This window comes from Pungitius pungitius, chromosome 6, assembly GCF_949316345.1.
Source record: "Pungitius pungitius chromosome 6, fPunPun2.1, whole genome shotgun sequence".
NCBI classification, from domain to species: Eukaryota; Metazoa; Chordata; class Actinopteri; order Perciformes; family Gasterosteidae; genus Pungitius; species Pungitius pungitius.
The window spans coordinates 9,344,052-9,361,392 of NC_084905.1; the positions used below are offsets into that span (position 1 = coordinate 9,344,052).

A 17,341-nucleotide genomic window follows, 5' to 3' on the forward strand; every position below is an offset into this window, starting at 1 on the left:
CAGCAGAGATCAGACCTTTACTGCAGAAGGAACCATTATGTTCACCCTATTTGCACGAGAAAAAAAAAAGATCGTAGCACAACGCTTTGTCCATAATGACAGACAAATTTTATTTTAAAAATATTTCACTGCTGATACATACAATAAACTCACCCATATTTGCATAAAGTATACTCTTAACATGATCATCTTTAAAGATTTGATACATTATTGTGGGGGGGGGATCAACAAGGGGAACGTAGTGTAGCGTAAAATGATGAAACAAAACCACTGGAGCCGATGCCTGATTGGAGGAGGACAGGAGGGGGTGGAGCCTGGGCTCAGGAGGTATTTCATGGTCAAACGTCCAGTCACCACCCATCCATGTGCACTCACTGAGGGATCCATAGGGACTAGCTGCTGCACCTTTTCGAATCTCCATTTGGAGATGATACCATCTGATGTTCAGCCACTAATGATTAAAAACCAGCAGCCCACTGTAATGGCAAATATATATATATATGCAACTCTTCAAATATTTCATTGTATCAACAGTTTAGAAATGGCCACGGGAAAGAATTGAGCTGAAACTATATGTGTCAGTCCAGATTATATTGCAGTCAGTTTTTCTGAAAGACAAATCCCTGATGATCAGGGATCCCCTTCATCATTAACTCATCCCCACGGAGACGAGTTCTAAGGGCGGTTACAACCGTTGGGGCTTTGGATGGAAAGAACGGCAAAAAGACTTAACAAATATCAATCCAAAATAAATGTCAAGCATGATTCAGGTATTGATCCAGAGGCATTACGCTTCATCTCTGGCATCCGTCTGTTTGGGGGGGGTTCAGGTCCCAGTTTGGATCCCATCCCATCACCCCACTAGTGCATCTGGGAAGGGGTCCAGTATTGTGAAGACCTCCACTGAGCAAGTCCAATGAATCACTGGCTTCCACAGCAACAGCTGCATGTGCATTACCTTTAAACACCTTTGAATGTATCTTCTCTTGTGGCAGATGTGCAGCAGGTACTCTGTGCCTGAAACTCTTTAAATGTGTGTAGGAACCGCGGGAACGTGAGGCGCAGTAAGGAGCAGCCTGTGGCAGAAGGACACACCCGCTGTGGTGCTGAAGGAAATGTCATGGTAACGGACCGAAATACACCTGCTTGTGGCTCGGGAAGGAACAACCTCAGAAAAGCTCAGAGGATAGGTCCTTTTCCCATAGTGGACTCTTGAGTGTGGGAGGGGGGGGGGGGGTCTGAACTGTGCAGGGACACGAGAGCGTACAGCCTGAGATGCTCGTCTCAGCAGTGCTGTGGCAGCGACTCTGGGTTCAGTCCACCGGCAGGTTTCCGCTGCATCCAATGCTCGGGCCACCCAGTCTGCAGGCGACCCTGCAACACATCAGTTACATCACATCCAAAACAAAACCAGGGTCACGTGCACCTACAGGGAATGACGAATGAGAATGTGGTAGTGAGCCTCAAAGGTGCTCCTCTCGTTCTTCACTCTCTACAGCCTTTCCTGTGAGTAGAATGAGCTAAGATGGATATTTGTTGCAGTACAGTTGTTGGCTCTGACCCCCCCTCTACGTCCTCACAGAGGCCAGGGCAGGTCGCTGAAGTCCACGGGGCCGCCGAGCCCCGCGTCTGCCTCCAGCAGGGACATGATGACGGCCATGGCCGCCTCGTCGTTGCTGGGGCTGCTGGCACCGGGGTTGTCCATGATGTCTATACTCAGGTGGGAGTTGTCACCTGGAGGGAGGACGAGAGGTTGAGAAAGCACTGGAATACACTGTGTGTGTGTGTGTGTGTGTGTGTGTGTGTGTTGAGGTCGAACTCACTCATGATGGACTGGTTGGAGTAGGGGTAGCCTACAGAATCCGGGCCAGGAAGGACCCCTGTGTTCGGCAGCTCGGGTGTCCCTCCATTCTGAATCTGAATCACACAAACACAAAGTCTGTCAGCTTCCTCCAACTGAGCCATTTGTCCACGGGGTAGCATGACGGATTTAACGTTATCACTAAGAGCAGTTTATTTTAACGTCTTATGCGATTTTTTAAAAAACGACATAAAATCTCTATCAGTAGATATATTCGAGTGAATTCTATTACTTAATGTTACAGTTAAAAGTGAACTGGATCACCCGCCTCCGTCCTGAATAAATTAAATCCGCGTTGACCCGCATTGCATGCTGGGATATGCTCTGGGAAATGCTATCGCACCCCAACCCCACTAAAGGAAACCGTGGGGGTGGGTGTGTTACCTTCTTGCCCCCTGGGGAGCAGGTGTCAGGTGGGGGGGTGCTGGTGATGTTCAGAGGGCTGGAGCCACAGCTTGAGGGGGAGGAGCCTCGGATCCTAATAGACACAGAGACATAGATGTCTGATTATTTTACACATTTGATTGTCTAAAAATACACGTCAGTCACGTCAGTCTTTTTTTTGGAACAACCAGTTCAAATAGCCAGATCCTGAGGCATGTGACATCTGACCTACATATATTTTTTGGACCACGTGTCGCCAGGACAGTAAGTACACAGCCGTCTGAGTCAGCGGTACTCAGGAGGACTGAGAACCGAGCAGTGGAGCCAGCACTTACTCATTTTATGGTCTCACGTTTTTTCAAATGATCTGAAATGATAAAATTGAAATGTTCCAAATTGCCAAGCGTGTACATCAGCCAGCGCTGAATCACGCCTTCATCTGCTCCACCAACATGCAGCACTCACCTCTGGATCTCCATCACCTCCTCTGCAATCATGCGTCCGATTTTGCCGGCTCCTGGTCTTGTGCCGCCAGGGATGCCCGGCACCGTCTGCAGCGTCCGCCTTCCTCCACCTACCAATCAGCAGCGAGGAGGAAAAGGAAAGTGTGTTGACTGTGAAGGATGAATGATTGACAGCTGATGAACGAGTATTTGTTAGTCCTTTACCCTCCGAGGTAAGGACACTGTCCATGCTCTGTGGTGAGGCAGCAGACTGAGGGTAGTCTGATCCCTCCACCATGGGACACCTGCAGAGACAGACACATTTTACAAAGTGTTTACGGGGGACAGCACCTACGGGAGACAGTGTCTTGACGGGATCTACGGGGTACACCGTTTGCAGGTCTACAGCTAAAGGGTATGGGGTCTACGGGTACAGCGCCCATGGAGCAGGGCGTCTACGGGGGACGACCTAGACAGGGTCTACGGGCTAGACGGGACATGGCGTTGACGGGGACTACTGGGGACAAAGGACCAGCTTCCAGGTCTACTTACGATACGACGGTGTTGGTGGAGACAATGTACTCCACCTCCTTGGTCCAGGGGTTCATGAAGCTGAACCAGCGGCTCCTCAGAGTGATGAAAGAGCCATCTTTGATCTTGAATTTGTAACAGTTGGTGTTGATCTTCTCTCTCATCTGCAGCACTGTGGGAACACACACACACACACACCCATTAGAGACTTCACCCTCGCTCTTCACTTAGCCCCAGCCCCTCCCCCTCTCCGGCCATGAGGCTGCTACCTTGTCTGTGGCACTCGGCCAGGTGGCCGATGTCGTCCTGGTGGAAGTACTCGTAGAAAGAGGTGCCCAGCAGCTCCTGGGGCAGGTAGGCCAGGATGGCTGTGGCCCTGGAGGTCACACAGAGAGAAACCCAAGTCAGCACGTTGCCCTCAACATCAGCCTTGTTTATCCACTGCTAGGCTCCGCCTCTAAACAATGTATCAGCCCCTCATTCATTCATCAGAGACCATGGCTGCATTATTTTATTTTTGTGCTTTCCCTCCTGTGGTTCTGACCCTGCATCCTGCCAGGGCCCAGCTGATACTATCAGTATTATTCTTGTGGTCACATCTGATGGTGGTTACATGGTCCGATGGTGGGTGCATGGTTGTATCTGATGGGAGTTACAGCTAATTATCCCTGCAGTGGTCCTGCCCTACACTTGTCTTACTACTCTAAATATTTGAATCATTTCCATTGTATGAATTAAACGTATTGTACATCTTTTACGTTGCAGTCTGTCCATCCCGGGAGAGGAATCCCTCCTCTCACATTCTCACTACGGTTTCTTTATTTTTTCATTTCTGCGTTTTGAGAGTATTGCAGGTGTACAGACTGTAAAGCCATCTTTAACAAATATTCCTTTAATCCATCAGTACTTGCAATGAAAAGTATAATGCTCAAAACAACAGGGATGCATTTGTATGGATAACTACACTATTACTGTATATAGAGAATATCAGAAACAGGTCTCAGTATGAAGTCATCTACAGACATGAGGAGAAGCTTTAGATGTGCTGACGACTGGCCACATGTTGAACATCAGAGTGGCCCCCCCTGCGCCCCCCCCCCCCCCCCCGTCTCACCTCTGGTCAACGAAGACAAATTTGCCGTCGATGGCGTGCCGGGAGACGTACTCCGTGGGCTTCACCCGGATGTCCACCAGGCTGGGCGTGGGGACGATGTGGGGATGCAGGCGGCCGATGGCCACCAGGCAGCTCAGGTTGCAGCCCTCGTTGTCGGGCTCGTTGTCCTCGTCCAGACCCATCTTGGTGGGGGGCCAGCTCTTCAGATAGCCTGTGCTGTGGATGGTGCAGAAGCTCTTACGGTCCGCTGTGATGGGGGAGAGGGAGGGGAGATGGTGTCAATTCAATTTCAGTTCAGTAAACTGTCCCGTAACTCCCACTGAGTGCCTGTCCAAAAGGACACCACCAAACCAGATGAGAACCATGACCTGTGTCTTCCCTCAGCCAGCTTGTCCTCATGAAAAAAGGCTAACATGAGGAGCATTCATCAGAAACAGGTATTCAAACTGCACAACTGGATAGAGACTAGTAACACTAAACCTTTACGGTTTGTGTGACTGCGCTTGAATGACCTGTGAATGTTGGTGTGATGATGGAGACACAGCCAGGGGCCACATGTCGGTCTACTGTCAGCTGCTGCACTGATCACACGGTGACTTCACGCCCGTCCGCTTATCACAGGAATCCCCTCGTCGTACGGGACCTTTGACCTCAGCCGCTGCAGCAGGAGCAGCTTAGGGGTTCAGTAGTGATAAATGGGTTGGGCTCTCCACAGATCAGTTCAGTAAACACATATAGAAGCACATGCACTTCCTTGGTTTTGTAACGGTCACTGATATGTGGTTCCTGGCAACAATAGGAGAGCCGTGCCTTTCACCACGAGGTAGCTGACAGACAGAGGACCAGAGGCAACAGCCCTGTGGCGGATAGAACTGAAGGGGCAGGGATTGTGGGTTAGGACTTCCTGATGTCATGGGTTAAGGAGGGTAAGGAGCTCAGATATCAGGGGGGGACCTGGAGGTGAGGCGCTACTCCTCTGTGGGGAAAGGAATCAGCTCAGGGTGTTCTTGTTTGCATCCAGAACCCTGAAGCGAGCTAAAGATTGAAGCCGACCCCTCTCATCCCCGGACCAAAACAGCTTGTGCCCTTTCCATCTGGCAGGAGGTTGAGGTCCATCAGGACCAAGACCTCATGCCACACAGTTTCAACCACAGAGCCGGGGTCCCCCACTGACTGACATCCCATTTCCCTTCACACTCACAACACAGTTGTGTAGTGTATGGATATCTGCTCGCCAGTGCACTTTCTGTTTTTAACATTGTATCCTAGCCCATAGCCTTCGATCTGATTTTACACCATTTTCTTGTTATTTGTCTTGTTGTCTTGTGTCTCACTGTCCAATGCTGTGCACCAACCGCCATGTCAAATTCCGCAGTTAATGTTCCCGATTCCTGATCCCTGATCAGGGGGCCTCCTGAGCGCCTCCCACTGGAGGTTCTCTGGGAATGGCCAACTGGTGGGAGACTATAGGATTATCTCTCTCAGCTGGACTGCTAAGGCCCGAGGTCCCCCAGAAGGAGCTCGGTCAGCCTGCTGCCACTGCGCGTCGACCCCTGTCAGTATGGAGGGAAACTGAATGGGAGTTTGAGGGGAAAGCACCTTTTTTCTTGGAGCAGGTGGAGGGAAAGTCCTTGTCCTCGACTTTGACAGAGGGCCTGTTGCACTTCATCCTGCAGAAAAAGGAGCGCCGTGCTCCAGAGCAGAGACGAGAGGGGCCGGGGGTGATGTCTGTCTTCACCGGGAGACCCGCTGCACACACACACACACACACACGACTGGTGACATCACTGCATTGGATTTTATTTGATGTGGTTATTTCCTACATATAGTGCCACGTCACATTTTTATCGTCAGATACAAAATAATAACATGGACCGAATGTTTGGGGATGTAAGGTAATAAGACCAGTCGGCTCATTTCCTCCCTGCAGTCCACCAGCTGCTTCCTTGTAGCTTCCTACTTTGGGTTTTAGTAATGTCTTCTCTCGTAAAACTCATTGAAAAAGCTCATTTTTCACTAACTTACTCTTGGCATCGATGAGCCTCTCTCGTGGGGCCGTGTCGGAGGAGGACAGTTGCTCTTTGACCTTGGCAATGTCCTTGGGGTGAAGGTAGTCAAACAGGCTCTGACCTATCAGGTCGTTCTGCAGAGCGACAGAGAGAACAGAGGTACTGAAGTCATACAGAAGCAGAGGACCGAACTACGGACACTTGAATGAGATCATTAATGCTGACTTATCTCTGTTAAGGCAACACAAGATGAACACCATTATGTAATCTGTGAGGGATAAAGTCTAGGAAACGTATAGCCCTGTCAGCACTGGTACCGGAGGGAAACAGCCACCATACCTGGCTGTAGTTGAGAATCTTGTAGACGGATTCGGAAACAAAGAGGATCTTTCCGCGGTCACAGCCGACCACGAACAGGAAGCCATCGGCAGCCTGCGCCATCAAACACAGCAAACCCGGTCACCTCTCGTGACCCACACAGTGGGATTCTGCTCTGTGGCATGCAGGCTGACTACCACGAGGCGAGATGCTCACCCTTAATATCAAGTGCTTCAGCTCGTCATCGGAGAGGAAGGCCGGCTTGTAGTTGGCCTCTGTGTACGGGTTGGCTGCACCTGCACACGACAACAGTAGGGTCATTCAGTGCGTCGCCCTGCCTAGGCTGTCCCCGAATGGCTCAAATCATGGAGCCTGACGCGCCCGTCATGCTAACCTCGCAGTGTCTTCATGTGCTGGACCGCCATGCGCAGCACCGTCAGCTTGTCCAGTTTGCGGGACATGGCGTTACAGGTGGGCACCAGCGATGCCAGCTCGTCGATGAAGCTGTTCATCTTGTCCCGCCGGCGCTTCTCAATCTGGCTATGGGCCTCTCTGGGGAGGGGGGAACCAGACATTAACTGTGATCACACATGGAGGGTTCTCCTCCTCCTCCTCCTCCTCCTCCATCCAGCTGGCATAAGGCCACAATAATGGAAATGTCTTTTTGATGGGCTGCCTTCTTTAGATGAAGTGCCTTGGTGTCAAGTCTCTACCATGTGAGGTAGGCTCTTGCAGTCCCTTAGCTCTACATAAGGCTCTGATCATGCACTTCAGAGGACACCATTTCTTACTGAGGCACATTTGATTCATGCAAGGGAAGTAAGAAGGTGGCACTCTTTACCTGGCATTCTTAATCCGGCCCTGCTGGTCACTGGAAAGACAAACAGCAACATTAGAGATGGCACTCAGACTAACAGTATGAGGTATTTACACCCGACAGGTGTTGGACATCTCAAGAGATGGATCTGTGACCAGCGAAGACACAACAAATGTCATAGAAATACACCAAATACAAGACTTAAAGCTGCATCTCACCTTCCCAGTTTGTCTTTGTCTGGGTCCATGTCACTAAGGAGCAACGACAGGAGAGGTTAGCTTATACCACAACATGAAGGGAACCGTTTGAGGACCAGGAGCTCACATCTGTTCAATATTTCATGCTGCAAAATCCACTGAGGATCATTATTTTTTCGATCTTGATGAATTAATATATCAACAATGAGAGTTGGGTATGAACTTACTCAAAGGAGAAGCCATCAATTCTGGAACGAAACACAGATGTATTATAAAATGAAGACCAGAAGTTAGTCAGTGAAGTCAGTGAATCAATCTCTCTCTCTCACTCTCACTCTCACTCTCACTCACTCACTCTCACTCTCACTCTCACTCTCACTCACTCACTCACTCACTGGTAATCAGTAGTGCTGCCCTTCCTCTTGCGGGTGTAGTCCATGCCCGGCGTGCTGATGGAGCTGGAGATGAGGTCCGTAGACCCTGGAGACATGAAGTCAGTCATTGTAGACGAGATGTCCATCCTTTGGTCGGCCATCAGGTCATCTGCAAAGCAAACCGAATATCAGTGCAGCACAAAGCGTTTCCATGGAGAACTAAAACACACGTCCATGTCCGGCTGGACGGCTATGTGAACAGAGAGAGCTGCAATAACCACACAGAACTGATCCTCTGCTCAGCTGGTCAGTACTCTGACATAGACAATAGATGTTGATCATATATTAACCATCTGAATGTGGAAAACAGCCACTGCCAAAAGGCCAAAGTGGTCTCTGTGGAAACATGCAAGTAGGTGAGTTTCACAGGTAGAGTCCCACTCACCACAGATGTTCATCACAGCCTCTGTGTTAAAGTCATCTCCTTCCATCCACTCTGGAGCCCTCAACTGTGAACACACAACAACATGCATGGTCAGTCCCAGACATCCAGGTCACATACGGAGGGAGACTGTCTCAGGGACTGCAGGCAAGGAAATACTTGATGTCATATTGTAGCATTTATATTAGAGTCCTTGGGATGTGCTATGAACAGAGAAGCCAGTAGGGGCGAGGTTGTTATCTGATCTGTTATTTAGCATCCCTTCTGCTCATCATATTAGTCATGATTCCATTTTAAAATGTTATTGGGGAAATATTTTGTCAAGAATATTGTTATAATATTATTAAGTGGAATTCATATTACTGACATTTGTTTTCAGTGAGATATAAATAAGTATAGTGACTATGATGCTGTGAATATTCTAGCCATATAAATAAGGATTAGTTGTATTCAATGTATTAAGTAATATATAATAACAATATAACCATCTCTTTATCAAAACAGAACCCAACATAATCTGAACCAATGTTCTGCAGATGAACTCCTTTAGAAGAATGTGAGCTAACCATTAGCTTTAGCCAGCTACCTGTTAAATTATTGACTTGCTTTTATTTCAAGTGTAACATAGATGCAAATGGGATGAAACATCTGCACAGTATTTCACTACATGAAACATTAATAACAGCTGGTAAAAGGAGCATTAATAACAACACGCTATTGCCGTGTATTGTTTATAAAGTAGAATGAATGGACTTCCATCCGCTAGCACTATGCTAACCTGAGTGGGGATAAAACTATTTAATCATCTGGCTTTTAATGATATTCATCGTCATGCAACATTTTAGTGGGAAATATTTGGAGATCATTTGATCACATTGTTCTGCAGTGGTTGCTTCAGACCTTCTGAGTGTTGCAAAACGACCGTCACAATCTATTATTACATATAAAATCAACTTTTTCTGATTCTAATCTCTGTAACTAGTAACACATAGAGTGTGGCCTTTTTACATTCCAAGCTAATGTCTGTTTATACCGGAGGTGCCTCTCTGGGAGTGCGTACCAAAGTTCTGTCTATTTGCTGTTTAGGCATTAGAGCAGCAGGCAGCCTTTTGGGGTGAGATGAGGAGAGAGGAGAGTAGAGAACTTCCTCACCCACCTGGATAGCAGACTGGAACAGGCCTCCTGGACGGCCCGGGTATTGCCTGGTTCAGTCCGGTCAGCTGCGTTCTGATCTGGTCTCAGTCTGGTTGGATTCAGCCGGACCTATCATCCGCTCGGTATGAACTGATCCTCAAACAGCGGTTGCAGCCAGTCTACCCCAGGACACACAAGAGAAGTGTTACGTCCCCTGACATAATAGTTATTGTGCATGTGTCGCTCTTAGAGGATAGTGGAGACTTGTCGGTGAAGTCTGTCTCACCACCAATGATGTAAACCGTGTGGGTAAACCGTGTAGGGAGTTGGGTGCCATTTTGTTTGGAGTATCGTCTCCTTAAACTTTTCTCTTGTTTTGCTGCATTAAATACAAGTGACAGCCTTTAGGAACCAAAAGGTAAATAGTCTGCGGTGGAAATGCTGGCTGTGAACAGTCCACCATGGAAAAGGACCCTAAAAACAGTGACTAGGCAGGTATAAAAAATAATCCCTCATGACCCACTAAAATAGATCAGTTTCTGAAGAGAACCGACTCTCTGTGTGGGGTTTCTCTTTTCTTCACAGAATACCTTCAACCCCTTTAACTAAAGGATACGTTAACCAATTATTTCCATGTTGGATGTGGAGCTACACTTTGGTTGCATACTGTCAGTGTGAGCTAGTTAGCTAGGTATGCTAACTTTTGTAGCTCATGCTAGAGCAGGTGGAGACACTATTTGTCTGCTACTCCAGTCCCATGCTACTATAGCCCCATGTTATGAGTGCAACATGCAACTCCAACCGCATGCTACTATAGCCCCACGCTATGAGTGCAACATGCTACTTCAGTCCCATGCTACTATAGCCCCACGCTATGAGTGCAACATTCTACTCCAGTCCCATGCTACTACAGCCCCATGTGGACAGATCCAAAGCTGCAGTGCTGCTGAACCTCTTTGGGGCTGAAAACTAGGGTTAGATCATTGCTGTTCAGGTGGAGGTTTCAGCCACTGGGAGGATGAATGACTCCATCCCTCTCACCTCCTATCATTGTGGTGTAGATGTGGGAGTCATAGTAGTCTGATATAATGTGACCATGTGTATGCCAATCAGAAAACAGCGACTACCTACGCTAATCAGTTCAAAAGGATCTCATCTACGAATTACATGTTCTCACATTGTTAATAACACCATTATTAAAGGATTTTACATGTAGAATTCTTCCTCTGGCCGCCTCAGTAGGAGTGTATGAGGTGCTTAGCAGAGACCTGTCCTCTGGATCTTCTCAGTGAGCAGATGCTTGATTAAACACCCTATCTGGGAGGGTGCTACAAAATGGCGGACAGGGCGCCAAAAAAATAAATAATAAGGTGAAGCTCAAAGGGGACAAGGCTGTTTTCTAGAACCAGAGAGAATCCGACTCGCCTGGGGAGGAGAGGGCCAGGAAATCCTTCTTTTTGTGACTCTCAGAGAGGACGGTCCCAATAGTTTAGCGGATCCTCCCAGGCTCCTATGCACCCTCTGTGAACACGCTAAAATGTGTAATGTGCAGCAGTGACAGCTATGCAAACATTACACATTTCAAAGCACAGGCAACTGAGTTCTAGGTCAGGACGGTGACCTTGGTGATCCGGGACAAATCTTTGGGCCAGAGGGGAAAACACAGTGTCATGACTGAACACTGAAAGGAACCGGTACTGGAGTGGAAACTGGGTCAGCCTCAGAACTTCTACTTTATCAGTGACTCAGTGCACAACACACTGGTGTTGTTACATCGATTCATTTTGCCCTTTTGTGACTTCAAAAATAAAAACAAAAACGTTTATAATGCAGCGGTTCTGAATATATGGTGGTAAACCGGACACTTCATTCATCAAACAATATGACCATGGATTATGGAAATAGAAAAAAGCCTCTCCTGTGAATAAGTATTAGACGATTTATTGGAAAAGAATATAACTTTACAGCAGAGCCAAGTCATGTTGGCAGGCTCACTCCATCTCCTGTGCTCCATGGATTTTTGAAATGATTCACATAGTTTTATGATGAACAGAAATGCTACGGAAAGCCCAGTGCTTGGTAAGAAGGAGGTAGAACATTTCTTAACAAGTCTACAATAGAAAGCCTACGTATCGTATGTAGGTGGCTGCATCAGCTGTATGTACTTTCAAAATCCAAATGTTCATGTTCAAATGAAAAGAAAGACAAAAAAAACATTTAAAAACTCTAAAAAGGTTGATTAGACGTATCGATAATCAGACTTAAAAACTGATAATACATTGAATACAACTAAACGCTGAGTTAAGTAATATATAATAAGAATATAACCATCTCTTATCAAAAAAGAACCCAACATAATCTGAACCAATGTTTTGCAAATGAACTCCTTTAGCAGAAAGTGAGCTAACCATTAGCTTTAGTCAGCTACCTGTTTAATTGTTGACTTGCTTTTGTTTAAGTGTAACACAAGAACAAGAACTAGATGAAACACCTGCACAGTATTTGACTACATGAAACATTCATAACAGCTGGTAAAAGGCCCATTAAAAACAACACGCTATTTTCGTGTCTTGTTTATTAAATCCCAAGTAGAATGAATTGACTACCATCCGCTAACAACCGCTTAGTACTATGCTAACCTGAATGGGGATAAAACTATTTTATCACCCGGCTCTATTCGAGTTTTCAATTATATTTGACCAAAAGTATACAATTCTGGAGGTTAATCTCGAGACACTCTTCATAAAAGATTTTACAGCCATGAGAGCCTGACGGATGATGTCAGTGTGATGGCAGGTATGAAGTTAGCAGCAACGTAGCGTAGTGTAGTCTTCACCTTTATCTGGAAGTCGCCCAATGCAACAACTCCTTCAGACCCTGTAGCTTGGTTGCAAATTATTTAACGTATAAAATCATGCATGTACATTAAAAATAGGGCTGTCAATAGAGCTTGAAAACTAATTAATTGCACATCAAAATTGATTAATGGTGATTGATGATTGTTGTTGTTACAATGTTGTGTGAGCCAGCCAATGAAGAGAAGAGGGTGAGTCCCAAAGTAATGCACGGCTCCACATCAGGCTTAAGTAAGTTGGACTGACCATTAAACTGGACCAGATGCTCTCAGGAAGTTACTGTAATGGGTTTATTTAGGTGTGAGTAATGGTGCCGTTATACTGTATATGTGTGTCCCTTCTCTCTAAAGTTACATTTCCATGAACAACGGATGAAATTATTTGCGTTTTACAGGAAGCAGAACTTCTGAAGACCTGGACCCGCCGGTCCAACCCCCCTGCCCCCCCCCCCCCCCGTCCAGCTGTCCGAAAGCCGTAAGAAACACTTCCTTAGAGCTCAGTACACCTTTGACTCAAGTGTCAGGTCTTGTGTACTTTACACACACTCTGACCAAGTGCTCCGCCTGGGTTCCCCCTGTACGGCTGGCACCTCCACCCACAGAGGAGCCAGTGCATCCTCAGATGATCTGGTTTAAACTCAAAGCAGCAGAAGCAGGATAAGTAAGACGGGTTGAAAACAGACGTTATAACTTATTGTCATTACAGCACCAGCCATCTGACACGCCGTCAGAGGAGTCACAATCCACAAGCCTCACACTACAACAGCTCAGTGAGCCGCCCCTCCTCACTGATGATCTTAACTGCATACTACTCATCTAGTGTCACTCTACTCAAAGTTGTAAGTCAAGCATGAAGAGAAAGATTACCACTCGTTAGTACACTGTAGTTTTTTAAATATTTTTAAAGCTCCCAAAAGTCTGAGGAGCATCTGTTCCACCATGAGCCGACAGTGAAGCTGCAGGCAGAGGTACGAGTTAGTTGTGTGTGTTCATGCACGAGAACAGATTTGGGACCACTACTACTAGCAACTTAGCTGGATGATCTGTAGACCTGCATCATGGAATTAGATTCATTATTAGATTTATACTGTATTTTCTCACTACTTTTCTCAGTCAACATTGTATCACAGCTGAGAGCAGCATTTTGTCAGTGCAGAGGGTGTGAGCTTTTAAAAGACAACACTCCTCGTTCCTCATCCTCAGTAAGTCAAACCACTGCATTTAAATAAACACATGTCTTTTCAGCATATTGACCTTACTCACAGCAGCAAGGAACCAAAGCGATGCCTAATGTGTGTCTCTGAAGCAGCGGGTTTCTTTGATGGGCGGTTCTGTCCAACCAAAGTACAGGGCCAATAATGGCGCTTCGATGTAGTAGACGTCATGACAATGTCACACACCCTTGGTTCTTTGATACCATCCTCTTGGGAGGCACATTGTGATGTCATATCACCCCCTCCCCCTGTTCTGATTTAGGTTAATGTCACATTTATTGAATTTGTACATGTATTTTAAATCTAGCCCGAGGTGAGAATAAGGTTTCTGTTTTTGTTCCAGTTCAAGGTTTTTCTGGGGGGAGTTTCCTGTGCCGATGCGACGGTCTTGGGAAGGAGGACGTTGTATATGAACCGATTGTAAAGCCTTCGAGGCAAATGTGTGATTTTGGTTAGTACCAATACATTTAATTTAAAAGAGGAGATCCCTCTATGGGCCCATAGATATCCTCTGCATACAGTGTGGTTCACAGCACAAACCAGACAGCCTACCAGCAACATCACTGTAGTTTCACTGTCTTTCTGCAGAATATGTCACAAAAAGTCAATACACCTGTTCCTGAATCCTCTTAAGTTTTTTCACAAATGTTTGCTTTTATTCTGAAATATTGATAGGTCAGTTGTAGCTTTTAAAGTTTTAAATAATTGTTTTTTTATTTACAAATAAACACTTTCTGTCTAAAATAAGTAAAAGGAGATGATTATAATGAAATCAAGTGACAGACTCATGCCAGTCAAACTAACACACCACGATGACATGAGCATTCCTTGGATGTCTTGTTAACGAATGGAGGACAGAGGCAGCAAAGTCTGCTCTATAAGGTCCCAAAGTCCTTCGCTGAGGCAATGCCTCCTATAAACTCTGTGTGACCTTACCACCCCGTTATACATGATTTATAATGTGTTAGGATTAGAGCTATAACAGATACTTAAATTGCTTGTCTATATATAAAAATATAAATGTATTTATTATTTAGAACTGACCCAGACTGGAAGAATAATCAGATACTATATAGCATCTTTGAGAAAAGTGAACTTTCATTTGTTATCCTGCTCTTAATCAAAGTGGTTTTTAAAGCAGCCTGTAGTGGACAATGAAGGACGGGGAACTGTCCAAACTGATGGTGTCTGTTGTGTGGTCACTAACTGTGTTGACAGGCTGCTTTTGAGACATTTGGGACAAGTTCTCAGCATCTACTGGAGTAAAATGAAGCCACACTTTCTGTTTTGTCTCTCTTTATTTGTATAAGATTAGCATGAAATTCCGTAATGTCTTTTTTTCGGTCTCTATGGGCAGGTAACGAGGTGGTTATCGTTAACTCGAATATATATAGCTTTGGCTTCCGTCAAACGCATGTTGTACGATGGTGAGAACGCCAACGATTTGACATTCCCACCATAAGATAGACATATTTTGAAATTTGTCCCCACGGTAACGCCGCTCTGACAGTTAAACAGAGCAGAAGGGAGGCGGGACTTGGCCATGGATCAATAACAAATGGCTCAGACACATGATTTATTTCATTGATAAACTCCAGTCTTTAAATTGAAAAGATTGTTTCTTTTTTTATTTGTAGCGTCTCCATCACGAGGAAAAGAAAATGTCATCACATTACAATCATTTTAATTTTATACCTCCCGGCTCAAGGAACAAAGAACAAAGCCTAATATTACCACCATAATGAAATAATACAATATTCTGCTTCAAACACCCTTCCACTCATATTTACACTGATTTACACTCATCTTTACATCTTTATGGTTACATTTGGACTTGCTAAATCACAACCTGAGGCAGCTGAAGAAATTGAACCTGCCAAAGACGATGATGGTGCACTTCTACACGGCCATCATCGAGTCCACCCTCTGCTCCTCCATCACCGTGTGGTACGCTGCAGCTACAGCCAAGGACAAGGGCAGGCTGCAGCGTGTCATCCGCTCTGCAGAGAGGGTGATTGGCTGCAATCTGCCGTCTCTCCAGGACTTGTTCGCTTCCAGGACCCTGAAGCGAGCTAAAAAGATAGTTGCCGACCCCTCTAACCTCAGACAAAACCTGTTTGTGCCCCTTCCATCCGGCAGGAGGTTGAGGTCCATCACGACCAAGACCATCCGCCACACTAACGGTTTCTTGCATTCGGCAGGCGGGTTCATTAACAGAGCCCGGGTACCCCCTGACTGACTCATCCATCTCCACCGGTCACTCCCATCACACTCCACATGCACATACACCTGTTCGCTGGTGAACTTTTAACTTTGGTGATTTTTAACTTTTTAAACATCTTTTTTTTACTCCTCTGTTCTTGCACTATGTTGTCTTATCTGTCTTGTTGTCCAATGTTATGCACCAACCGCCAAGTCAAATTCCTTGTATGTCCGACATATTTTGGTAATATATGTTCCTGAACAAATTGCGCTTTGTGGCAACTGCAATGAATTCTGAGAAGTACTTTGTAGGTTTCTTCCTTCGTCAGGCATAGATAACATGTCAGTTGAAGTCTCAAGGTCGGATCCACAGGTCTCTCCTGTTATCAAAGCCTTAATAATGAATTACATTCACACAGTGGGAAAATGCCCACAGCTTCCATCACAAATGGGTTTATCATTTGTGCAAAAATCCAGTCAGGATTTTTGCAGATGCACATGTTGCAAAACACAAGTCACAAATTGTGCCATATGTCTGTAAAAGAACGCCCAAATATCTAAACATCAGCATAAACGTCACTGTTGATCGTATTCACATCAATGTTAATTAATATAAAACAGTATTCCAATGGCAAGACTTTGTGTTTCGGTCCTTCTGGGTGCAGATTAACATCCACAGGGCCGTTTCTAGTCAGAAATGATGATGTCGCAGCACGGTGGATGCTGTCGAAGAATCCGAGAGCCGGATACCCACCAAGGCCTGTTTACATAGCTAGCGTGATAGCTCAGGTTAGCATTGTTCCCCCGGTGTACCGCACTGAGGACACCCATAGTGCACATTTAATCGACTCCTACCAAAGGCTGGCACATCCCGAGCTGCTCTGTCATACAACGGGGGGTGGGGGGCTGCTACGTTTATTCCCGCTGGTTCGCGAACATTAGCATACAGTTGCTAACTTCGGAGCGCTAACTGTCAAGACCTGTCCGGCGGGCTGACGTCCTTCCCCCGGCTTTCGTAAACCCACTGACGTGACCACAGGTCCGGCAAAACATCGACGACATCCATCGTGGTTTACAGCGCAGCAACCCGAGAGGTAATATTGACAACCCGGAGGGTTGTTTGCACTGTGTACTTACAGTAGGTCCAGTGAGCTCGGTCCATCCATTGAAAGCCGCTGGTAATGTGCAGTAGCAACCTGAAGAACTGTGACATAAACGACTCTCGATCGGTGACCCAGTTTCTCTTCACCGTCATGCCTGTCGGACCACTAACCTAGTTTTTCAGCCAATGGGGTTTGTGCAGCCGCCGTAGGTGCCACCTCAGCCAATCAGACACGAGTTCAGGCTGGGATACTAAGACGGGCGTGATATTTGACCAATGAGCAACGAGCTGAGCACAGAGACAGCTACGAGAACACCGCGTTACATGTCAGTACGGTAATGAGTG

At 46.2% G+C, this 17,341-nt stretch overlaps 1 protein-coding gene across 1 annotated transcript; it reads right to left on the minus strand.

Annotated features, from left to right (window-relative positions):
- Positions 1–264: 264 nt before the first annotated feature.
- On the minus strand, positions 265–17,159 carry bmal1a (basic helix-loop-helix ARNT like 1a). The gene is made up of 20 exons (XM_037450838.2): positions 17,032–17,159; positions 9,647–9,803; positions 8,494–8,557; positions 8,070–8,217; positions 7,902–7,922; positions 7,696–7,728; positions 7,502–7,531; positions 7,055–7,212; positions 6,877–6,956; positions 6,682–6,774; positions 6,359–6,476; positions 5,933–6,082; positions 4,334–4,580; positions 3,489–3,595; positions 3,241–3,391; positions 2,914–2,993; positions 2,711–2,819; positions 2,246–2,339; positions 1,824–1,917; positions 265–1,734 (listed from the first exon to the last, which is right to left on the minus strand). The coding sequence occupies exons 3-20, from the start codon at positions 8,537–8,539 to the stop codon at positions 1,577–1,579; spliced, it is 1,917 nt and encodes a 638-aa protein (XP_037306735.1). The 5' UTR covers positions 8,540–8,557; positions 9,647–9,803; positions 17,032–17,159; the 3' UTR covers positions 265–1,576.
- Positions 17,160–17,341: the final 182 nt, after the last annotated feature.

Bases quoted from the DNA above. Each gene is read 5' to 3' on its own strand.
- bmal1a (XM_037450838.2), bottom strand. From the start codon at position 8,539: ATGGAAGGAGATGACTTTAACACAGAGGCTGTGATGAACATCTGTG. The intron at 3,596-4,333 runs GTGAGACGGGGG...TGTGACCTCCAG, and splicing joins TTTGTCTTCGTTGACCAGAG to GGCCACAGCCATCCTGGCCT. The intron at 2,340-2,710 runs GTGAGTGCTGCA...TGTGTCTATTAG, and splicing joins GAGGTGATGGAGATCCAGAG to GATCCGAGGCTCCTCCCCCT.